Source organism: Carassius carassius, chromosome 9 (assembly GCF_963082965.1).
Source record: "Carassius carassius chromosome 9, fCarCar2.1, whole genome shotgun sequence".
NCBI classification, from domain to species: Eukaryota; Metazoa; Chordata; class Actinopteri; order Cypriniformes; family Cyprinidae; genus Carassius; species Carassius carassius.
Window position 1 is genome coordinate 21158513 of NC_081763.1, and position 16745 is coordinate 21175257.

The 16745-nt window shown below is 38.5% G+C and overlaps 1 protein-coding gene across 12 annotated transcripts in view; it reads right to left on the reverse strand.

The window, feature by feature from the left end:
- The window catches only part of LOC132149268 (caskin-1-like), a 96976-nt gene that overhangs the window by 10724 nt on the left and 69507 nt on the right, over nt 1-16745 (reverse strand). For 3 of the 12 annotated variants that reach the window (XM_059558371.1, XM_059558367.1, XM_059558373.1), the window contains exons 3-14: nt 15013-15110; nt 14689-14834; nt 14194-14289; nt 13937-14067; nt 8094-8202; nt 7473-7593; nt 7280-7374; nt 6683-6830; nt 4961-5191; nt 4678-4704; nt 1480-1584; nt 865-980 (exon numbers count right to left, since the gene is read on the reverse strand). In XM_059558371.1, the coding sequence (XP_059414354.1) occupies nt 865-980; nt 1480-1584; nt 4678-4704; nt 4961-5191; nt 6683-6830; nt 7280-7374; nt 7473-7593; nt 8094-8202; nt 13937-14067; nt 14194-14289; nt 14689-14834; nt 15013-15110 (1423 nt within the window). The remainder of the gene's footprint in view (nt 1-864; nt 981-1479; nt 1585-4677; nt 4705-4960; nt 5192-6682; nt 6831-7279; nt 7375-7472; nt 7594-8093; nt 8203-13936; nt 14068-14193; nt 14290-14688; nt 14835-15012; nt 15111-16745) is intronic. The other 9 variants (XM_059558378.1, XM_059558372.1, XM_059558368.1 and 6 more) reach the window with 8 other exon arrangements.

The following is a 16745-nucleotide window of genomic DNA, read 5'->3' on the forward strand; positions in this document are numbered from 1 at the left end:
GGGTTTTTCTCTGATGTGTAAATGTCCCTCCAGAAAATGTAGGTAAAATCAACATCTCATGGTAGCTGTTTGAAGCTCATCAATAATTGGTCAGTATCAGGGCAAAGTTGGTTTAGATGGACTACCAGCTATTGGGGTGGAGGTCAATGTTGTAGACCATCTTGATCAATCTTGTTAAGACTCACAGAGACCAGCTTCTGATAGTGTCGGCTCTACATGGGTTCTAGTTGGTCATTTAAGGTGGTCATCTGATCCAGGCAAGTTTTGTTGGACTGCCAGCTTGTAGGATCAAGATTAAACTTCTGGATAATTTTGGTCAACCTTGTTAGTTTGACCTGAGATTGGTTTTACATGTTTCCTAACTTGTCATTTAAGGTGATTAGCTGGACCTAGAAGGTTTAGTTGGACTGTCAGCTTGTGGGGTCAAGGTCAGCCTTGTAGACCATCGTAATTTGGTAGACCAGTTTCTGATATTGCTGGTTGTACATGGTTTTTAGCTGGCCGAAGCAGTTCCCACTGAGGTTAGTTAGACTATAAGATTGTAGGGTCACTGTTGACCTTGTAGACCATCTAGGTCAACCTTTTTATGGCTGGCAGAACAGCTTGTAAAAGTAGCTGATTTAAAATATTTTCTAGCTTTTTCATGCTCATTATTTATAATTATTTAGGTCATTGACTGATATGGTTGACATGATTGTTCCTCCTTTTTTCAGTTCTTGGAGATTGTAATAGACACGGTAATGCTGTCAATAGAAGAACAAAGATACTTCTAACTATTTTAACCAGCCACATATAAGACAGTTATTTCAGGTATCTTCTCAAACCACGTTGGAGTTGAGTCACTTCACATGTCAGATAGCTTACCTTGACTCCCTCTGCCTGTGCATGAAGAATATTGCTGCTTCCTGCGCTCTGTCCACTACCAGAAGATCGGGCACTGGCCACGCTGCCTGAACTGCCCACACTGCTGCGGTCTCCACCTGGAACAACAAGCCCCCAGCAAACACACACACACAAACACACAAACACCGTCAGCCCAGTTGGACCACACCTGCCCTAAACCCTCCAATCACACCACTATGAACTTCCCCTCTGCAATGCACTGATCTGATACACGGGATGACAGAGACTTACATAACAATGGTGACCAAAGACCAGGTGACTGATGGACACAAGGCATGTTACCAGAGTCACTAATACGAACACACTCAGGCCCACGCTGCCTTCACTGAAAATGCAGTTTGCACACACGGCTACAGACACATCTGTGGATTGTCTGTTTGTGTGTTCTTGAGGGAACGACTTAACGCATGTTGCTCTAACAGAGTGAATGGGAGTCTTTCAATGCGCCTACACGCCTGCAGTTGAGGAGGTTTCTGAGGTCAGGTGTACAGCAGCTGCACCTGGAGCGTGGCAAAGCAGGGGGAATTATGAGAGAAGAAGAAGAGGAGGATGATGAAGGGGCAGCCCTGCTGTTACCTGCCACAGGCTTGCGCAGCACCCAGATCTCCTCGCTGCTGCCACCTTGGGGACCACCGGCTGGGGTGGGTGAGCCATGTGGACTGGACTCTGAGCCGCGAGAACCTTTAACACAGAAACCACCATTAACTGTGCCCTGGCTTGGCCACCTGTCTGGGATCAGAAATTTTCTGGACAGGTCTGGCATGAGGACAGCTAAACTATCTCTATGCGCTTTAGTCTGCTTGACTACAAGCCTCTCTTTCCCTTTCAAACACACACAAGGCAAGCACGCATATATAACCTGTATATCTAACACAAATATATATGAACATTTATATACAGAGGTACATGAAATATAAAAGAATAACATGTACTGTATATGTGTGTATATACATATATATATACAACCCGAATTCCGGAAAAGTTGGGACGTTTTTTAAATTTTAATAAAATGAAAACTAAAGGAATTTCAAATCACATGGGCCAATATTTTATTCACAATAGAACATAGATAACGTAGCAAATGTTTAAACTGAGAAATTTTACACTTTTATCCACTTAATTAGCTCATTTAAAATTTAATGCCTGCTACAGGTCTCAAAAAAGTTGGCACGGGGGCAACAAATGGCTAAAAAAGCAAGCAGTTTTGAAAAGATTCAGCTGGGAGAACATCTAGTGATTAATTAAGTTAATTGATATCAGGTCTGTAACATGATTAGCTATAAAAGCTTTGTCTTAGAGAAGCAGAGTCTCTCAGAAGTAAAGATGGGCAGAGGCTCTCCAATCTGTGAAAGACTGCGTAAAAAAAATTATGGAAAACTTTAAAAACAATGTTCCTCAACGTCAAATTGCAAAGGCTTTGCAAATCTCATCATCTACAGTGCATAACATCATCAAAAGATTCAGAGAAACTGGAGAAATCTCTGTGCGTAAGGGACAAGGCCGGAGACCTTTATTGGATGCCCGTGGTCTTCGGGCTCTCAGACGACACTGCATCACTCATCGGCATGATTGTGTCAATGACATTACTAAATGGGCCCAGGAATACTTTCAGAAACCACTGTCGGTAAACACAATCCGCCGTGCCATCAGCAGATGCCAACTAAATCTCTATCATGCAAAAAGGAAGCCATATGTGAACATGGTCCAGAAGCGCCGTCGTGTCCTGTGGGCCAAGGCTCATTTAAAATGGACTATTTCAAAGTGGAATAGTGTTTTATGGTCAGACGAGTCCAAATTTGACATTCTTGTTGGAAATCACGGACGCCGTGTCCTCCGGGCTAAAGAGGAGGGAGACCTTCCAGCATGTTATCAGCGTTCAGTTCAAAAGCCAGCATCTCTGATGGTATGGGGGTGCATAAGTGCATACGGTATGGGCAGCTTGCATGTTTTGGAAGGCTCTGTGAATGCTGAAAGGTATATAAAGGTTTTAGAGCAACATATGCTTCCCTCCAAACAACGTCTATTTCAGGGAAGGCCTTGTTTATTTCAGCAGGACAATGCAAAACCACATACTGCAGCTATAACAACAGCATGGCTTCGTCGTAGAAGAGTCCGGGTGCTAACCTGGCCTGCCTGCAGTCCAGATCTTTCACCTATAGAGAACATTTGGCGCATCATTAAACGAAAAATACGTCAAAGACGACCACGAACTCTTCAGCAGCTGGAAATCTATATAAGGCAAGAATGGGACCAAATTCCAACAGCAAAACTCCAGCAACTCATAGCCTCAATGCCCAGACGTCTTCAAACTGTTTTGAAAAGAAAAGGAGATGCTACACCATGGTAAACATGCCCCGTCCCAACTATTTTGAGACCTGTAGCAGAAATCAAAATTGAAATGAGCTCATTTTGTGCACAAAATGGTAAACTTTCTCAGTTTAAACATTTGCTATGTTATCTATGTTCTATTGTGAATAAAATATTGGCTCATGTGATTTGAAAGTCTTTTAGTTTTCATTTTATTAAAATTTAAAAAACGTCCCAACTTTTCCGGAATTCGGGTTGTATATATATATATATATATATATATATATATATGCCTTGATTTACACATACACATTGGTAAAACATATATAATATATACAGATATATATGATTATATATGTAAATAGGTATCACAACAAAAAGTGTCGCAGTGCATTACAGGAGCATAGTTCATTAGGATTCTGAAGCCATCAAACCACAAGTGTGCTGTACATGAATGTGTTCATATACAAATAAAAATGCATCTTACAGCAGCTGTCTCTAATCATTGAGGTCTTACATAATTTGTAAAAAAATATTGTTAAAGGGAAAGTTTACCCTAAAGTTTAAATCCTGTCATCATTTATTCACCCTGTGAACACAAAATAAGAATATTTTTAAACTGTTTTTGTCCATACAATGAAAGTCACTGTCACCATATTTGATTTGGATCCCTCTGACTCATTGTATGGACCATTTTACAGAATCTTGTTTTGTGTTTCACAGAAGAAAGTCAGTCTTATAGGTTTGAAATTACATGAATTTGAATTTGGAATTACATTTTTTAAATCTTTTTGGTAAATAGGACTTTAGGACTTATTTAGAAATTAACAGGCCCAGACAGAATGTGCAATTTTTTTTGCCATTTTACAGAAAAGAAATCAGCATGATTCTTCATAGTGGATTTAAACATGGTGTTAAAGGGAACTGAAATTACAACACTTTTATTGATGGCTGAAAACATATTCAGATTGGTTGTGGTCACCATTCAAATTCTGTTCTGAGGGCACAGACGCCACATGGGCCTGACAACTATTGATCATTTACAACAGAAACAGACATAAACATATTCAAATTTACGACGATCCAGAGTACATGAGAGTACCAACATGCTCCATACCAATTTCAAAGTTTGTTTTGATACACAATCGCTGAAAGGATCAGAGTAAGTATTTGCATGGAGAGATTAGTACAGTTGAGACAAAGGAGAGATGAAACAGACAGATGTTCATTGACGACACACACACACACAGACTGATGTTGTGCAGAGATGCAGGTATGGAGGGGTGAGAGGCTGGCTGTGCATTCCCTGTTGGTCACGTGTAAAAGAGAGAAAGACTGAAGGGGGCAGTGGAGCGAATCCCAGGTGTGGTCATCACAGAGAGGGAAAACGTAGCACCAAGATCAGGGAAATTTAAGGGTAAAAAAGAGAGGCTATGGACCTCTTTTGTGCTGGTTAAAAGAACTTACTAGCCAAATCTTGGTCATTCTTTGTCTCTAAAAAACAAACAAAATCAACAACCAAAATAATGTCAGAAAAAAAAACAATTAAAATGAAACATAAATGAGGAAAAATTCATAAATAATAATTTTCAGAAAAATTCAATTCAGAAAACTTTAAGGAATTATTGGAACCAATTGATTATCGTTTCTCTTCAGACTTAAAATGACAACAACTGTAACTGAACATTCCTTAAAGCTTTGTGAATAATAATAATAATAATACAGTGGAGACAGATTAGGGGATCTGTACCTTGTCCACTGTGCGGCTCTCCTGAGGTGTTTGGGGACCTGTTATAGCCAAAGGAAGTGAAAAGTGGCAGATGGGAATGTGGTGGCGGAGGTGGAGGAGGCGGCAGGATATGAATCTCATGATACGAGTCCCCATTCACCATGGCAACGGCGGGCGACACAGGGCCGCACACCGGCGCACAGAGCCGTATCTTTTGATACTGTTGGGTACAAGTGACTGTACTCCATGAACCTAGATACGACAACACAGCAACCACCACCACCACAACAAACAAAACAATTACACATAAGAGAGGGAAAGCAAATTAACCCAACACAAAAATCATGACCTATCACAAAATTCAAAACAGCAAAACCATAAAAGACAAATCAAAAGAAATAAAACGCGTTTATATTTCGAGCTGTTCAGTGTGAAGGGAGTGAAATGGATGTAACTGTATCTTCAACATGACGATTGATATTTTATGTACACTCTCTCTCTATTTCTCTCTCTTTCTTTCTATATATATATATATATGAAATAGAAGCGATGTGTGGAAATGCAAGGTTAGTGAATGAATTGGAGATGAGCTGGTGCTTGTAGTGAAATGCAAAGTGTTTCTTAATACTTGTTTCTGTAAGTCCTTGAGGAGAAATACTAATGAAAAGTTTAGTATGCAGGACTATTTTCAGTTAGTCTGTGTGTGGGTGGGTGTGCAATTGTGCAATTTGACCATTTATGAGCACAGCAGGACTTAGCAGAGAGCTTGTCTGAAATGAGAACTGTCCTCCTTTCACTAATTACATAAATAAAACAGGCATTACACCAGTTACAATATGTTTATAAAAACTGCAATGTCAGTAAATAAGGGACTAAAAGAAAGTACTTAAAATATTTTAAAAAGCACAATGTCATAAATAGCGGGGCACACAAACATGAATGGAGTGGAGGAGAGCGAGCAGCAGATGCAGACACAGACATGGATACTTTAGTGATGCATGAGACACAATGAACACATAGATTGGTTCCCTGCTGTCATTCCCAAACAGAGCCATAGACCGGACATAAACCCGCTGGATGGAAAGAGTGCACTTTATGGACCGCATAAATCTGCATGGGTGCACAGAAAAGTCTTTTGATGCACAAAGATTCTTCCCATGAGTTATACACTAAAAATTTTCAAGATCAGGTTTAACGGGTCTTCTCTTCTCTTCTCTTCTCTTCTCTTCTCTTCTCTTCTCTTCTCTTCTCTTCCCTTCTCTTTTCTCTTCTGATAATTAACACCATCAGCCTAAGATAGGTTCTCTAGCATGGACAGAGTGGTACTTATTTGCAAATGTGAAGGAATATGAAGATCTAGATGCCCCAAGTGTTACCCTATATTACATACAAGTGTCTATTAAATTTCAGTCCAGCAGAGGGAGCAATCTAATGAGCTCTGCTGTTCCGTCAATATCTGGATGAAGATGTAGCCACTATTTAAGGCACTATTATCACCAGATTCCCTTTTGACAGCATAAAATGCTATATAAACTGAGCATCGCGAGATGAGAAAAGAGCTGAAATGCTCCACATTTGCCCTGGGTTGTTGCCACAAAAACAGATGGCACAGCCTTGCTCTCAGTCCAGTGCACATGAGCAGCATGAACATCTGGCTGTAAACAGAATCAGGGCCATGTGAGTTTATCAGCATTACTTATGCATCTGTGAGTGTGTGAGGTCTCAGTAAGTGGCAGCACTGACCCGCCTGTTGTCCTCTCTTACCCGCAGTCCCAGGCCTCTTACTGATCACTTCTACCAAGCTGGAGGGGAAGTAGCCCACTCTGTCATTTCCTGTGCGGTTATCGTGGATGCAGCCCTTCCACCTCCCATCTGAATGTTGCTCCAGAACCTAGATGAGTAATGAGTCACCATCATCTGTCGTCTACTGTATAATAATGGCAATACACATTATCTGGATCTTCATAGTTATCTTCATTTAAAGTCTCATGCTTATTAAACAGTGTCAGAAATTTAGAAAAATTTTAACATTTCAAATACTAAAATTCAAATACTACAGAGGTAGAAGAGACCTTGTAGTAAGGAGCTGAGGCCCTTATCTAAATAATTTGTGAAAATTTGGGGGAAAACAAAGACAACAGCACCCTCTGTTGACAAATGTCGAAAGTACACTGAACTATCTACTATTATTACAAAGGATTCTTTTGGAATTTCTAAAGCAGTCAAAACTGCTTTAGAAAAAAAACATATTTAGCACAGTTTGAGTTTTAATAATGCATGAGAATAAAATAAACTGCAAATATTCAAAATTTGTTTTAGAGCAGATCTTAGGAATATTACCGTGATGACATTTCCAGCCTTTATGTTAAGGCTAGTCAGGTCGTAATTGTTACTGTAGTCCTTCAGTGCCCTGACCTGCAAGGCTGCTGAGGCATCTGCATTGAGATATAAATGGCATAAGCATGGCATAAGCTACACATCACATATAAACATACATATAAACAACATGCATAAATATGAGATGTATATTTACCGTTTTTCTTACCTCGTAGCATCTGCTTGATCTCCCGGCTGGCCTGTGTAGCAGTGAACTGGTAGACGATGTCCAGCGCTGTCTGGCTGTATGTGTTTCTCACTGTTGCATTGATGCCACTCTGTAAGGTGAAAATTAAATCAATTTTTTTACATTTTTGAGATCCCTTGAACTAACACAGGATATATGTTTCTCTATGAAACATAAAAGCTAAAAAAACATTATTCTGATGTAGAAAGAGATTGTATGAGAAAACAGACCAGTCTGGTTGACATTGTCTGGCCACTTCCAAGCAATTCACTATTCAAAATAATTCAAACCTAAGAGCCAAAACCTGGTGGAAAGCACCATATCATTGAAACTCCAAGTTTGAACCTAAATGGGTGAACTGTTCACTAGTGAACTTGGTTTAAGACAATTATGTACAGTGATGTTTAACAGTCACTTATGTTCTTAATACAATCAATGTTATCACAAACAGTATGGGTTGATTAGTCAGTTAATTAAATGTTGGTGCTTTTCTCAATTATAAATGATATGTTTTATTTTATTAGTTTCAATGTTGCTGCTGTTACGCCACTAAATTCCCTTCAAGGATCAATGAAAGTTTCTCTGTCTTACATCCAGCAGGAGGCGCACCACATCCGTCTTCCCACACAGCGCAGCCTCGTGCAGGGCAGTGCCCGCTTTGGTCTGCCTGTTGATGTCGATCCCAGCCTGGATCAGCAATCTATTAACAGAGGACATAATAAGTAAATAGTTTGACTCCTTTTGCGATAAAAACCTGCCGTCTATGCAGTATACTATGCTGCTTATTACACAGCTACTTACAAAATAAATAAACAAATTTTAAATATTGAAGTTACTTAATTATTTTATCACGTGAGAAAAAGAAACCACAGAGTAATAAAAGAGCCAGTGTATGAGATTGGTTGCCAAGTATTATATGCAGTTTAGTGTCATTATACACCACAGGATGCCACATCTGACCAGTCAGAATCAAGTATTCCAGAGAGCCATGTAATTAGGTGTAGAGTAAGATGATTTAGTATTGTACATTGATGACACTTAAGTAATGTTTTATATATACTAATAAAAATTACATTCTGTAAAAGTTTACCTGGTGTGGCTTCTTGCCCCAGATTATGCTATGAGAACTAAATTAACAAATGTTTCTATTTATTTCCCATTATAACACATAGGCCGATGCATCAACATCTTGCACATGCTAACTAATTTCTTTTTATGTTACAATGTAAAAAAAATAGTGTCTCCCCCATCTCAACCTTCCATTTTATATAAAACTTAAGCACTGCAAAACTGCACAAAAATCCCCAATCAGCCTCCCGATGACTGAACGGCCTCTATTAGATAGAGCATGACCTTCTGACACTAGAGTAAATTCAATTATGGCAGCAGGACATCAGCAAACACAGGTGGCCTGAGCCATGGCTACAGAGAGGAGGATGGGAAACAGGGTGAGAGAACTTGGCCCTGCTGCTGCATCAGACACCTCCTCCTAAAATTAGCTGCCGAAATGACCAGTTTTAGCTACACATAATGCCCTCTCGTGCTTGACCTCTCTTGGAAAATGCAGCAGATTAAATAACATATTGACTGGTCATGTCGGGTATGCACATATTGTGTGCTGAATTGTCACTTTACATTGGCCCACATTGGAAAAATTGTGTTTCTGTTAGTGGGCAAATGGCCACATTCATCTGTGTTAATTAAAGGTATGAGAGTGTTGACACACATACGTGACACTGAGTTAAGAAGATAGCATTTTAATATGAAGGTAACAGCTTTAGTTAGAGGTGTCATGATCCATTTCTTTCACAGATATGAACAACAAATGAAGCCTGCTTTCATATTTTCCCTCATTGCATCAATCTATTTAGGGCCGGCCAATGCATACTGCCTTTGGGGTTACTGGATTAATGATGTAATTAACAGCCTTGCAATAGCCTGCACTCTGTTGCTGTAACCTGCACATTCATGTGGCCTATAATTAGCTCCTGGCTGATCAGAGCTAGACTTTTGCTGGATTGGAGAGAAATAGAGATGTGGGTGCTGTGTGGGCACATGTAACAGTCTTCTTCTAATGTGCTATACAGCAACACGTACAATCCAGGCAGGATAATAAATGATGGGTGTCAAATGTGCAGTGATAGACCTGGTGATCACATGGAGATGTTTGAGCTACTTTTATACTCTTTATGACACCTATCAATCTAGTGCCAAATAGCTTGTCATTTTAGATTTTGTTGGTAATGTTCTTCAAGGTTTGAAATCAAGAATTCATGTCACCAAGGTTAATAGCTCAAAAACAGATCACTGAGGAGTCCAATCCAGCATGCAAGATGATAAAATGAAAATGAAAATTTTAATTTGTATTTATTTATATAAGCATAGAATATTCATTGTACTATATTTTGCAATACAGCAGGATACAATAAGATAACACAACACACAACATTGAGCACTTAAGTGAAATTTCTTTTTCCCTGGACAACTTTGAGTTTAATAAACAGTGCTCACATCTTCCTACTGCATGCTATTGAGACTTAAAGTCTAGACTAATAATACTGATTGGATGATGAAGTTTGACATAAGTTTGAGCGAAAATTTGTTTCTTTTTTTAGATCAAACCTTGTGTTCAGGTTTGACTACAGATGTAAAATAAAGCAGTCATAGTGGTAATCAATTGCATAGAAGGGGATATTCTCCTCATCCACCACCAGTGTGCAGCATCCACCTGGATGATGTGACGGCAGCCATATTGCTCCAGAACGCCCACCACACACCAGCTTATTAGTGGAGAGGAGATAGAGTGATGAAACCAATCAGTGTATGGGGATAGTTAGGAAAGCAATAATGGGCAAATTTGGCCAGGGTTTTGGCTGGGATTTTTAATGGCCACAGAGAGTCAGGACCTCGGTTTAACGTCTCATCTGAAAGACTGTGCTTTTTGTCAGTATAGTGTCCCCGTCACTACACTGGGGCGTTAGGACCTTAGGACCCTGCTGGCCTGACTAGCATCTCTTTCAGCAGCAACCTAGTTTTCCCAAGAAGCTCTCCCATCCAGGAACTGACAGGCGCAACCCTGTTTAACTTCAGAGGGCAACCAGTCTTGGGCTACAGGGTGATAGGGTTGCTATAAAGACATATACACATACACATAGACATAGACATAGACATAGACATAGACATAGACATCATAGACATAGACATAGACATACACACACACACACACACACACACACACACACACACACACACACACACACACACCTGAAACTAACTAATAAAGACTGTTGACATATTTAACAAAAACAACTTAACAATAAAAATGACAAACACAGCAAAATTACTGAAACTTTAATTAAATTTGAAGTAAAAACATTAATATTATAAGTAAATATTAAAAGGAAAACTAATTCCAAATAGTAAAACTAAATAATAAATCCTATAATAAGATCTCATTGATACTAAAACAACACTTCTTGCACATAATGAAGTCCAGAATCAACTAAATGCTACTTTACTAATAACCAATTCTAGGGTAAATCAAGATATCAAAAGGGAGCACATGAAATTAAATAATTTCATTCACAAGAGGCTTTTATATGTCATAATACATTCATATATTTATACAGTTTTTACTTTAAATTCAATTAAAGTTTTGGTAATTTTGCTGTGTTTCTCATTTTTATTGGTATGTTTTTTATAACCGTCCTTATTTTATATTTATTTTAGTTTTTTAGTACATAAATTTAAATTAAATAAAAAATAGATTTTTTTTCTTTTTTCTTTTGTTTCATGACCCTGGTAAGCACTCTCTATAGGTAAACCAAGGCTAAACAAAATAGAGCCCAGCATAAAATGATATTTAAACTAAGCCAGCCCTTGACCTAAAAACAGTTTGACACCTTTGCACTAAAATATACATTGACAAACAGTCACGTGACAACTGTATTGACACCAAGTATCGATCATTATTGGCAACTGCGCTGGTAGTCCGGTTAGCTACAGGGCTTGAGACTGAGCCTATTCATGTATCATCATAATCATAATAAGAGGGCTGAAATTAAAAAAGCAGACAATACATAATACAATTTGTTTTATATATATCTCAATCAAATATGGAAAATTTGGGTGTGCTATATGATGCATTGATTAATTGTTCCAGTCTGACTGTTGTCCAATAAAATGTCTGACGTGCAGTGTAGCATTAGGTTGGTAGAAAGGCAGGACAGTGCAGAACACTTCTGATCATCCTCTCATCTCTGTCTGATAATGAAGGAGGTCTGGCTCTGGCTGTCACAATGATGGATGGCAGTGTGTTGTATTAGGGAGTGGATGGGGCCTGACAAACCCAGAGGAATATGGCTGGGGACAGGCACACTCAACCATGCTCATGTTCCCAGTCAAAAGAAGGAAAGATGCCCTTCATCAGACAGGTACAGCTGTCTGTACGCAGATACAGCAGGTGATGCTGAGAACATGGCTTGTCCAGTGTCTGACTCGCTTGAGCTTGTATGTCTATGCATGGCTGAGCCGAAATCTGGGGCGATAGATTTCTCATCAAATGTAAATAGTTGCATGAGGACCTCTGGCCATTAGTATGATAATGCAGTGGGAAGCCACCTGATTACTGACTTATAGCTCATCAAAGAGTTTCTCTAATTAGCCGATCTGTGAGCTTCAGGCCAGTTCTGATAATACTCACATCTCATAATACATACACACACACACACACACACACACACACACACACACACACATACAGATCAATGGTTCAGTCAAAATGAGTGGAAATGAATGGTGAGATTAAACATAAAGCCATGAGTCTTATTATACTCAGTAAAACAGTAGCTAAAATAAAAATAAAATAAAATATGTATTTCAGATAAAATGTATTTAATGTCATTAACGACTGCCTAGTTTTTTTTTTTTGAGAATATTTTAGTAACTGACCATGGAAAACAACCTCTTGGTCTAAACATCAACCACATCAACTCTGGGGACCCACCGGTGGGTCCAATATTGCATATGCCTAATTCTCAAAAAACCAAAATAACAGCTGAAGTGGTTAAGTGACTGACTGCTTCCCCTTCTCTCTCATGAGTTGCAGTAAATCCATCACTTCTGACCTACACACACTGCCTGCATCATCATTATCACATGTTCAGCGGCTGCTCATTAGCATCAGTGAGAGCGAGTCTGTTTTCAGAGTCTCACTTCATCAAGCACATGGATCCATTAACACTCAAACACACACAGCAGGCCCAAGTTTCTCCAAATCTGTTCCAGTGAAGAAACAAACTGGCCTGAGGATGAGCAAATTGTCAGTAAATTCATTTTTGGGTAAACTATTCTTTTAAAATTCCATTATGTATTATGTCACGTAGGCTTGGCGAATGAAGACTGTAGCTTGACCATGCAAAAACATGCTTCAGCTTGATTATAGCTGCATACTGTATGTAAAGATGCTTATTGAGGAGGTAAATATTTCAGTCACCTGCCTGAAATTAACACATATGAACATGTGAACAAACAAACAAATGAGACATAATTGTGTTAGTGCTTCTCTCTTGATAAATGATGAGTATCTTCTCCTATAATTTCACTCAGACTTTGCTGTCCCATCCCAGAATTGCTACATCTTTTAGTCAATACACACGATCTCTGCCTGTCTGCCTGCACCAAAATGTAGTACAGTCCATTCCCTTGGTGTTAATGTCACAGAGAATGTGGATTGTTTCTCAGCTGTGCTGATGCAGACTGTGAAACTGTGATTAATCAGGCTTAAATATGACAGGAAATATATTTTCTTTCACACAAAAAACAGGTTTACAGATGTGTTACGAGAGATTCCTACGCGTGATGTTTCATAGCCCGTAATATATGAGGCACAATCCCGCCAGCAGCACATGAAAAACATGCACTGTTTCTGTTAAAGAATTTTAGTATGTACATGTTAATTTCTATGTTCTACATTTACATTTTTAACATTTCAAGTTGTATAAATTAAACTTAATTAATGTATTATGAACAGACAAGAATAAATGAATGAAAACTGCTTATTTGTTATTATTATTATTATTATTATTATTAATAATAACCAATGCATTTATTGAACTGTTAAATAAAATTGACCTAGATTCATAAATAATATGAAAATATTTAGCTTATTGTTGATTCATGACACCTAATGGAAATGAAACCTTATTCTTAAGTGTGCAATGTTGTTGTAAAGTTTTCTTATCCCAGGAGGTTTAGTGGCTTAAAAAAGTGACCTGATTTATTTTCAGTGTCTGGTAAACAGTGTAACATCGACCCGGCACAGGCAGTCGGAAATCTGGAAAAGCACACTAGAGGTGTGTCTTCTATTTTTAGAAAAGCACTGGAGCCATGCATCCTGTCTTTCCATCTGAGTCGTCGGGGCTCTGAAAGCTCACCTTATGATGTCGATGTGTCCGTTCTTGGCAGCGAGGTGCAGCGGGCTGGTGCCATTGGGATCAGTCGAATCTCCGGGCTTGGGCTCCAATAGAGCTGCACACATGTTACTGCTCAGTAGCAGCTGGACCACCTGCAGAGCAAACAGATGATCATACACACACACACACACACACACACACACACAAAAGCCAACTAGAGACAGGAAATAGATGTAAAAGTAATTTGACAGAGACCAAAAAAGCTGTGTGTGACTCACCCCAACCCGGCCGAATTCACAAGCAAGGTCCAATGGAGTTCTCCCACCATTGTCCACTATGCAGGGGTTCGACTGATGCTGCAGAAGCATCTCAGACTGTGAACAGGTAATAAAAAATAATATAATAATATAAAAATATCACACTTCCCAGCTTTTTAGTGCCACACAAAACAATGACACATTTACATCCCATGTTTAAACATTTAAACAAAAAACAAAGTCTTTCAGAGGGAGAAAATAGCCACAGTATCTACTAAAACTGCCTCTTCACTAAGAGAACTCTGACAGAAAGGAAGAAAACTGTCTGTCTTCTTCCTTGCATTAAATGCATGTGTGTGGCATGATCTAGCATCAAAGCATTTACTCGTCAGGTTCTGGTTCCAAGTTGTCAGTATCCATAACCACATGTCAAATCTAAGAATTTTTTCATACACCGGTGCTCATATGGAGTCTTTGATCAGCAGTGGGCATGGTGTTGTAGCAGTGTGTACTCACTACGTCATAGTGTCCGTGCTGAGCAGCCAGGTGCAGGGGGATCTGACCCTCATCAGACTGACTGTTCACTGAGGAGCCTGACTTCAGTAGCAACTTCATGGGCTCTGACTTTCCCTGCCAAGCTGCATAATGCAGAGGCCGCATGCCTGGAACATGAAAAGAAAGACTTCAACTATTACTGCAATGCAATATATAAATATTGGAGTTGAGCTTGTTTCAGGTTTTTTGAATGTGACATTCAAAGCAATAGTGTACTTTTTTATCTGTGTGACAAAACAGGACAAATGTGAAGTTGACAAAATGACACTGATGTTTTTCTGGTACCTTTCTGGTCCCTGATGTCCACTATGACCTGAGACTCCAGCAGCAGCGATATAACCTCCACATTTCCATTGAGAGCTGCGTGGTGTAGTGGTGAAAATCTTTGAATAACACATAAAAATGACATGAACAGGACGTCAGAATTTAATTGAGAATGCAAATTCCTTTAGTGAATTTGAATTGTGGTTACAAACAGGATGCAGAACTGTAATTTGAATTTGAATGCAATTCAAAAATCAACTTAAATTTTAATTCCATTGGAATGGAATGAATAAAAAACTGTTGTAAATGGAGCTGTTAGTCATTTTTTTTAGTATGAATCAGTATTAGGTTATCAAACAACAAGTGTCTGTGTGTACAAGTATAGTAATACCAGTAAATTTGGAACTTTTGTGTTTTCCACGAGGAAACAAGCTTATAAATGACATAGAATGAAGTGGTTTGAACATCTAAAATAGCAGAAGGTTTCTGTGAGGCGTAGGATTAGAAGCAGAGTTAGGTAAGGGGATAGAAAATACAGTTTATACTGTATAAGAATTGTTACCTCTATGAAATGTCGCCACAAAAAATGGATATATATATATATATATATATATATATATATATATACAGTATATGACAAAAAAAAGACTATGGGATCATTAGAAATAACTAATAATTGTTTATTGATTTATAGTTTATTCCTGTGCCTCCCTGCAGCTAGACCACATCAACTGCCTTTTCAAAAGACTATACTGGCAGACAATACTGTCCGCCACATACACTTGAACTACAAGAGCATTCATTAACTTTCACAGAACTGAACGTCTGAGGTTAATACGAGGAGCCTGTGTTTGAACTGCAGCCTCATTCATCAGTGTGCATGTGTCACCGTGTGAATGTTTGCCCAGCTGTTTTTGATAATAGCAAAGTCTGGCAGTGTAAGAACACGTGATTATATATGAGACAGCAGATTGTGTTTGTCTATACAAGATTTAATCATTCCATCTTGAATGCTGCACCAAAAATATCTGTGACTTTCCAAACACAAACTCATATAGCTACAGTACATTCCAGGCTTCAGCTTTTTGTCTTATTATTGAAAAAGAGATAAAACATTTCAGACTATTTAGAATATGCAGAAAATCACTGCCACTAAAGAACTTTTATTTATTTTAGTTTTTAATAAATATATTGAAAGTTTTTGTTCATGGTAGTGCACAAATACTTACATGTGACCCTGGACCACAAAACCAGTCTTAAGTGTAAATGTTTGCAACAATATTTGGCTAGGATACAACTATTTGAAAATCTACAATCTGAGCTTGCAAAAAATCAAAATACTGAGAAAATCGCCTTTGAAGTTGTCCAAATGAATTCTTAGCAATGCATATTACTAATCGAAAAATTTTGTTTTAATATATTTACACTAGGAAATTTATAAAATATCCTCATGGAACATGATCTTTACTTAATATCCTAATAATTTTAAAAGAAATATCGATAATTTTGACCCATACAATGTTTTTTTGGCTATTGCTGCAAATATACTCTAGCGACTTAAGACTGGTTTTGTGGTCCAGGGTCACAAATAATGAATATTCTTTATGTTTTTTAGTATTTACCCACAGTGCATTATGATTTAGCATGTCCAGAGTGCAGTAGGGTCCTGTGCTCTTTACCCATTAGTGCAGACGTTTTTTCAAAGTGGCAGAGACAAAAAACCCTCACTGGTTTTTCTGTCACAACTCAATCCC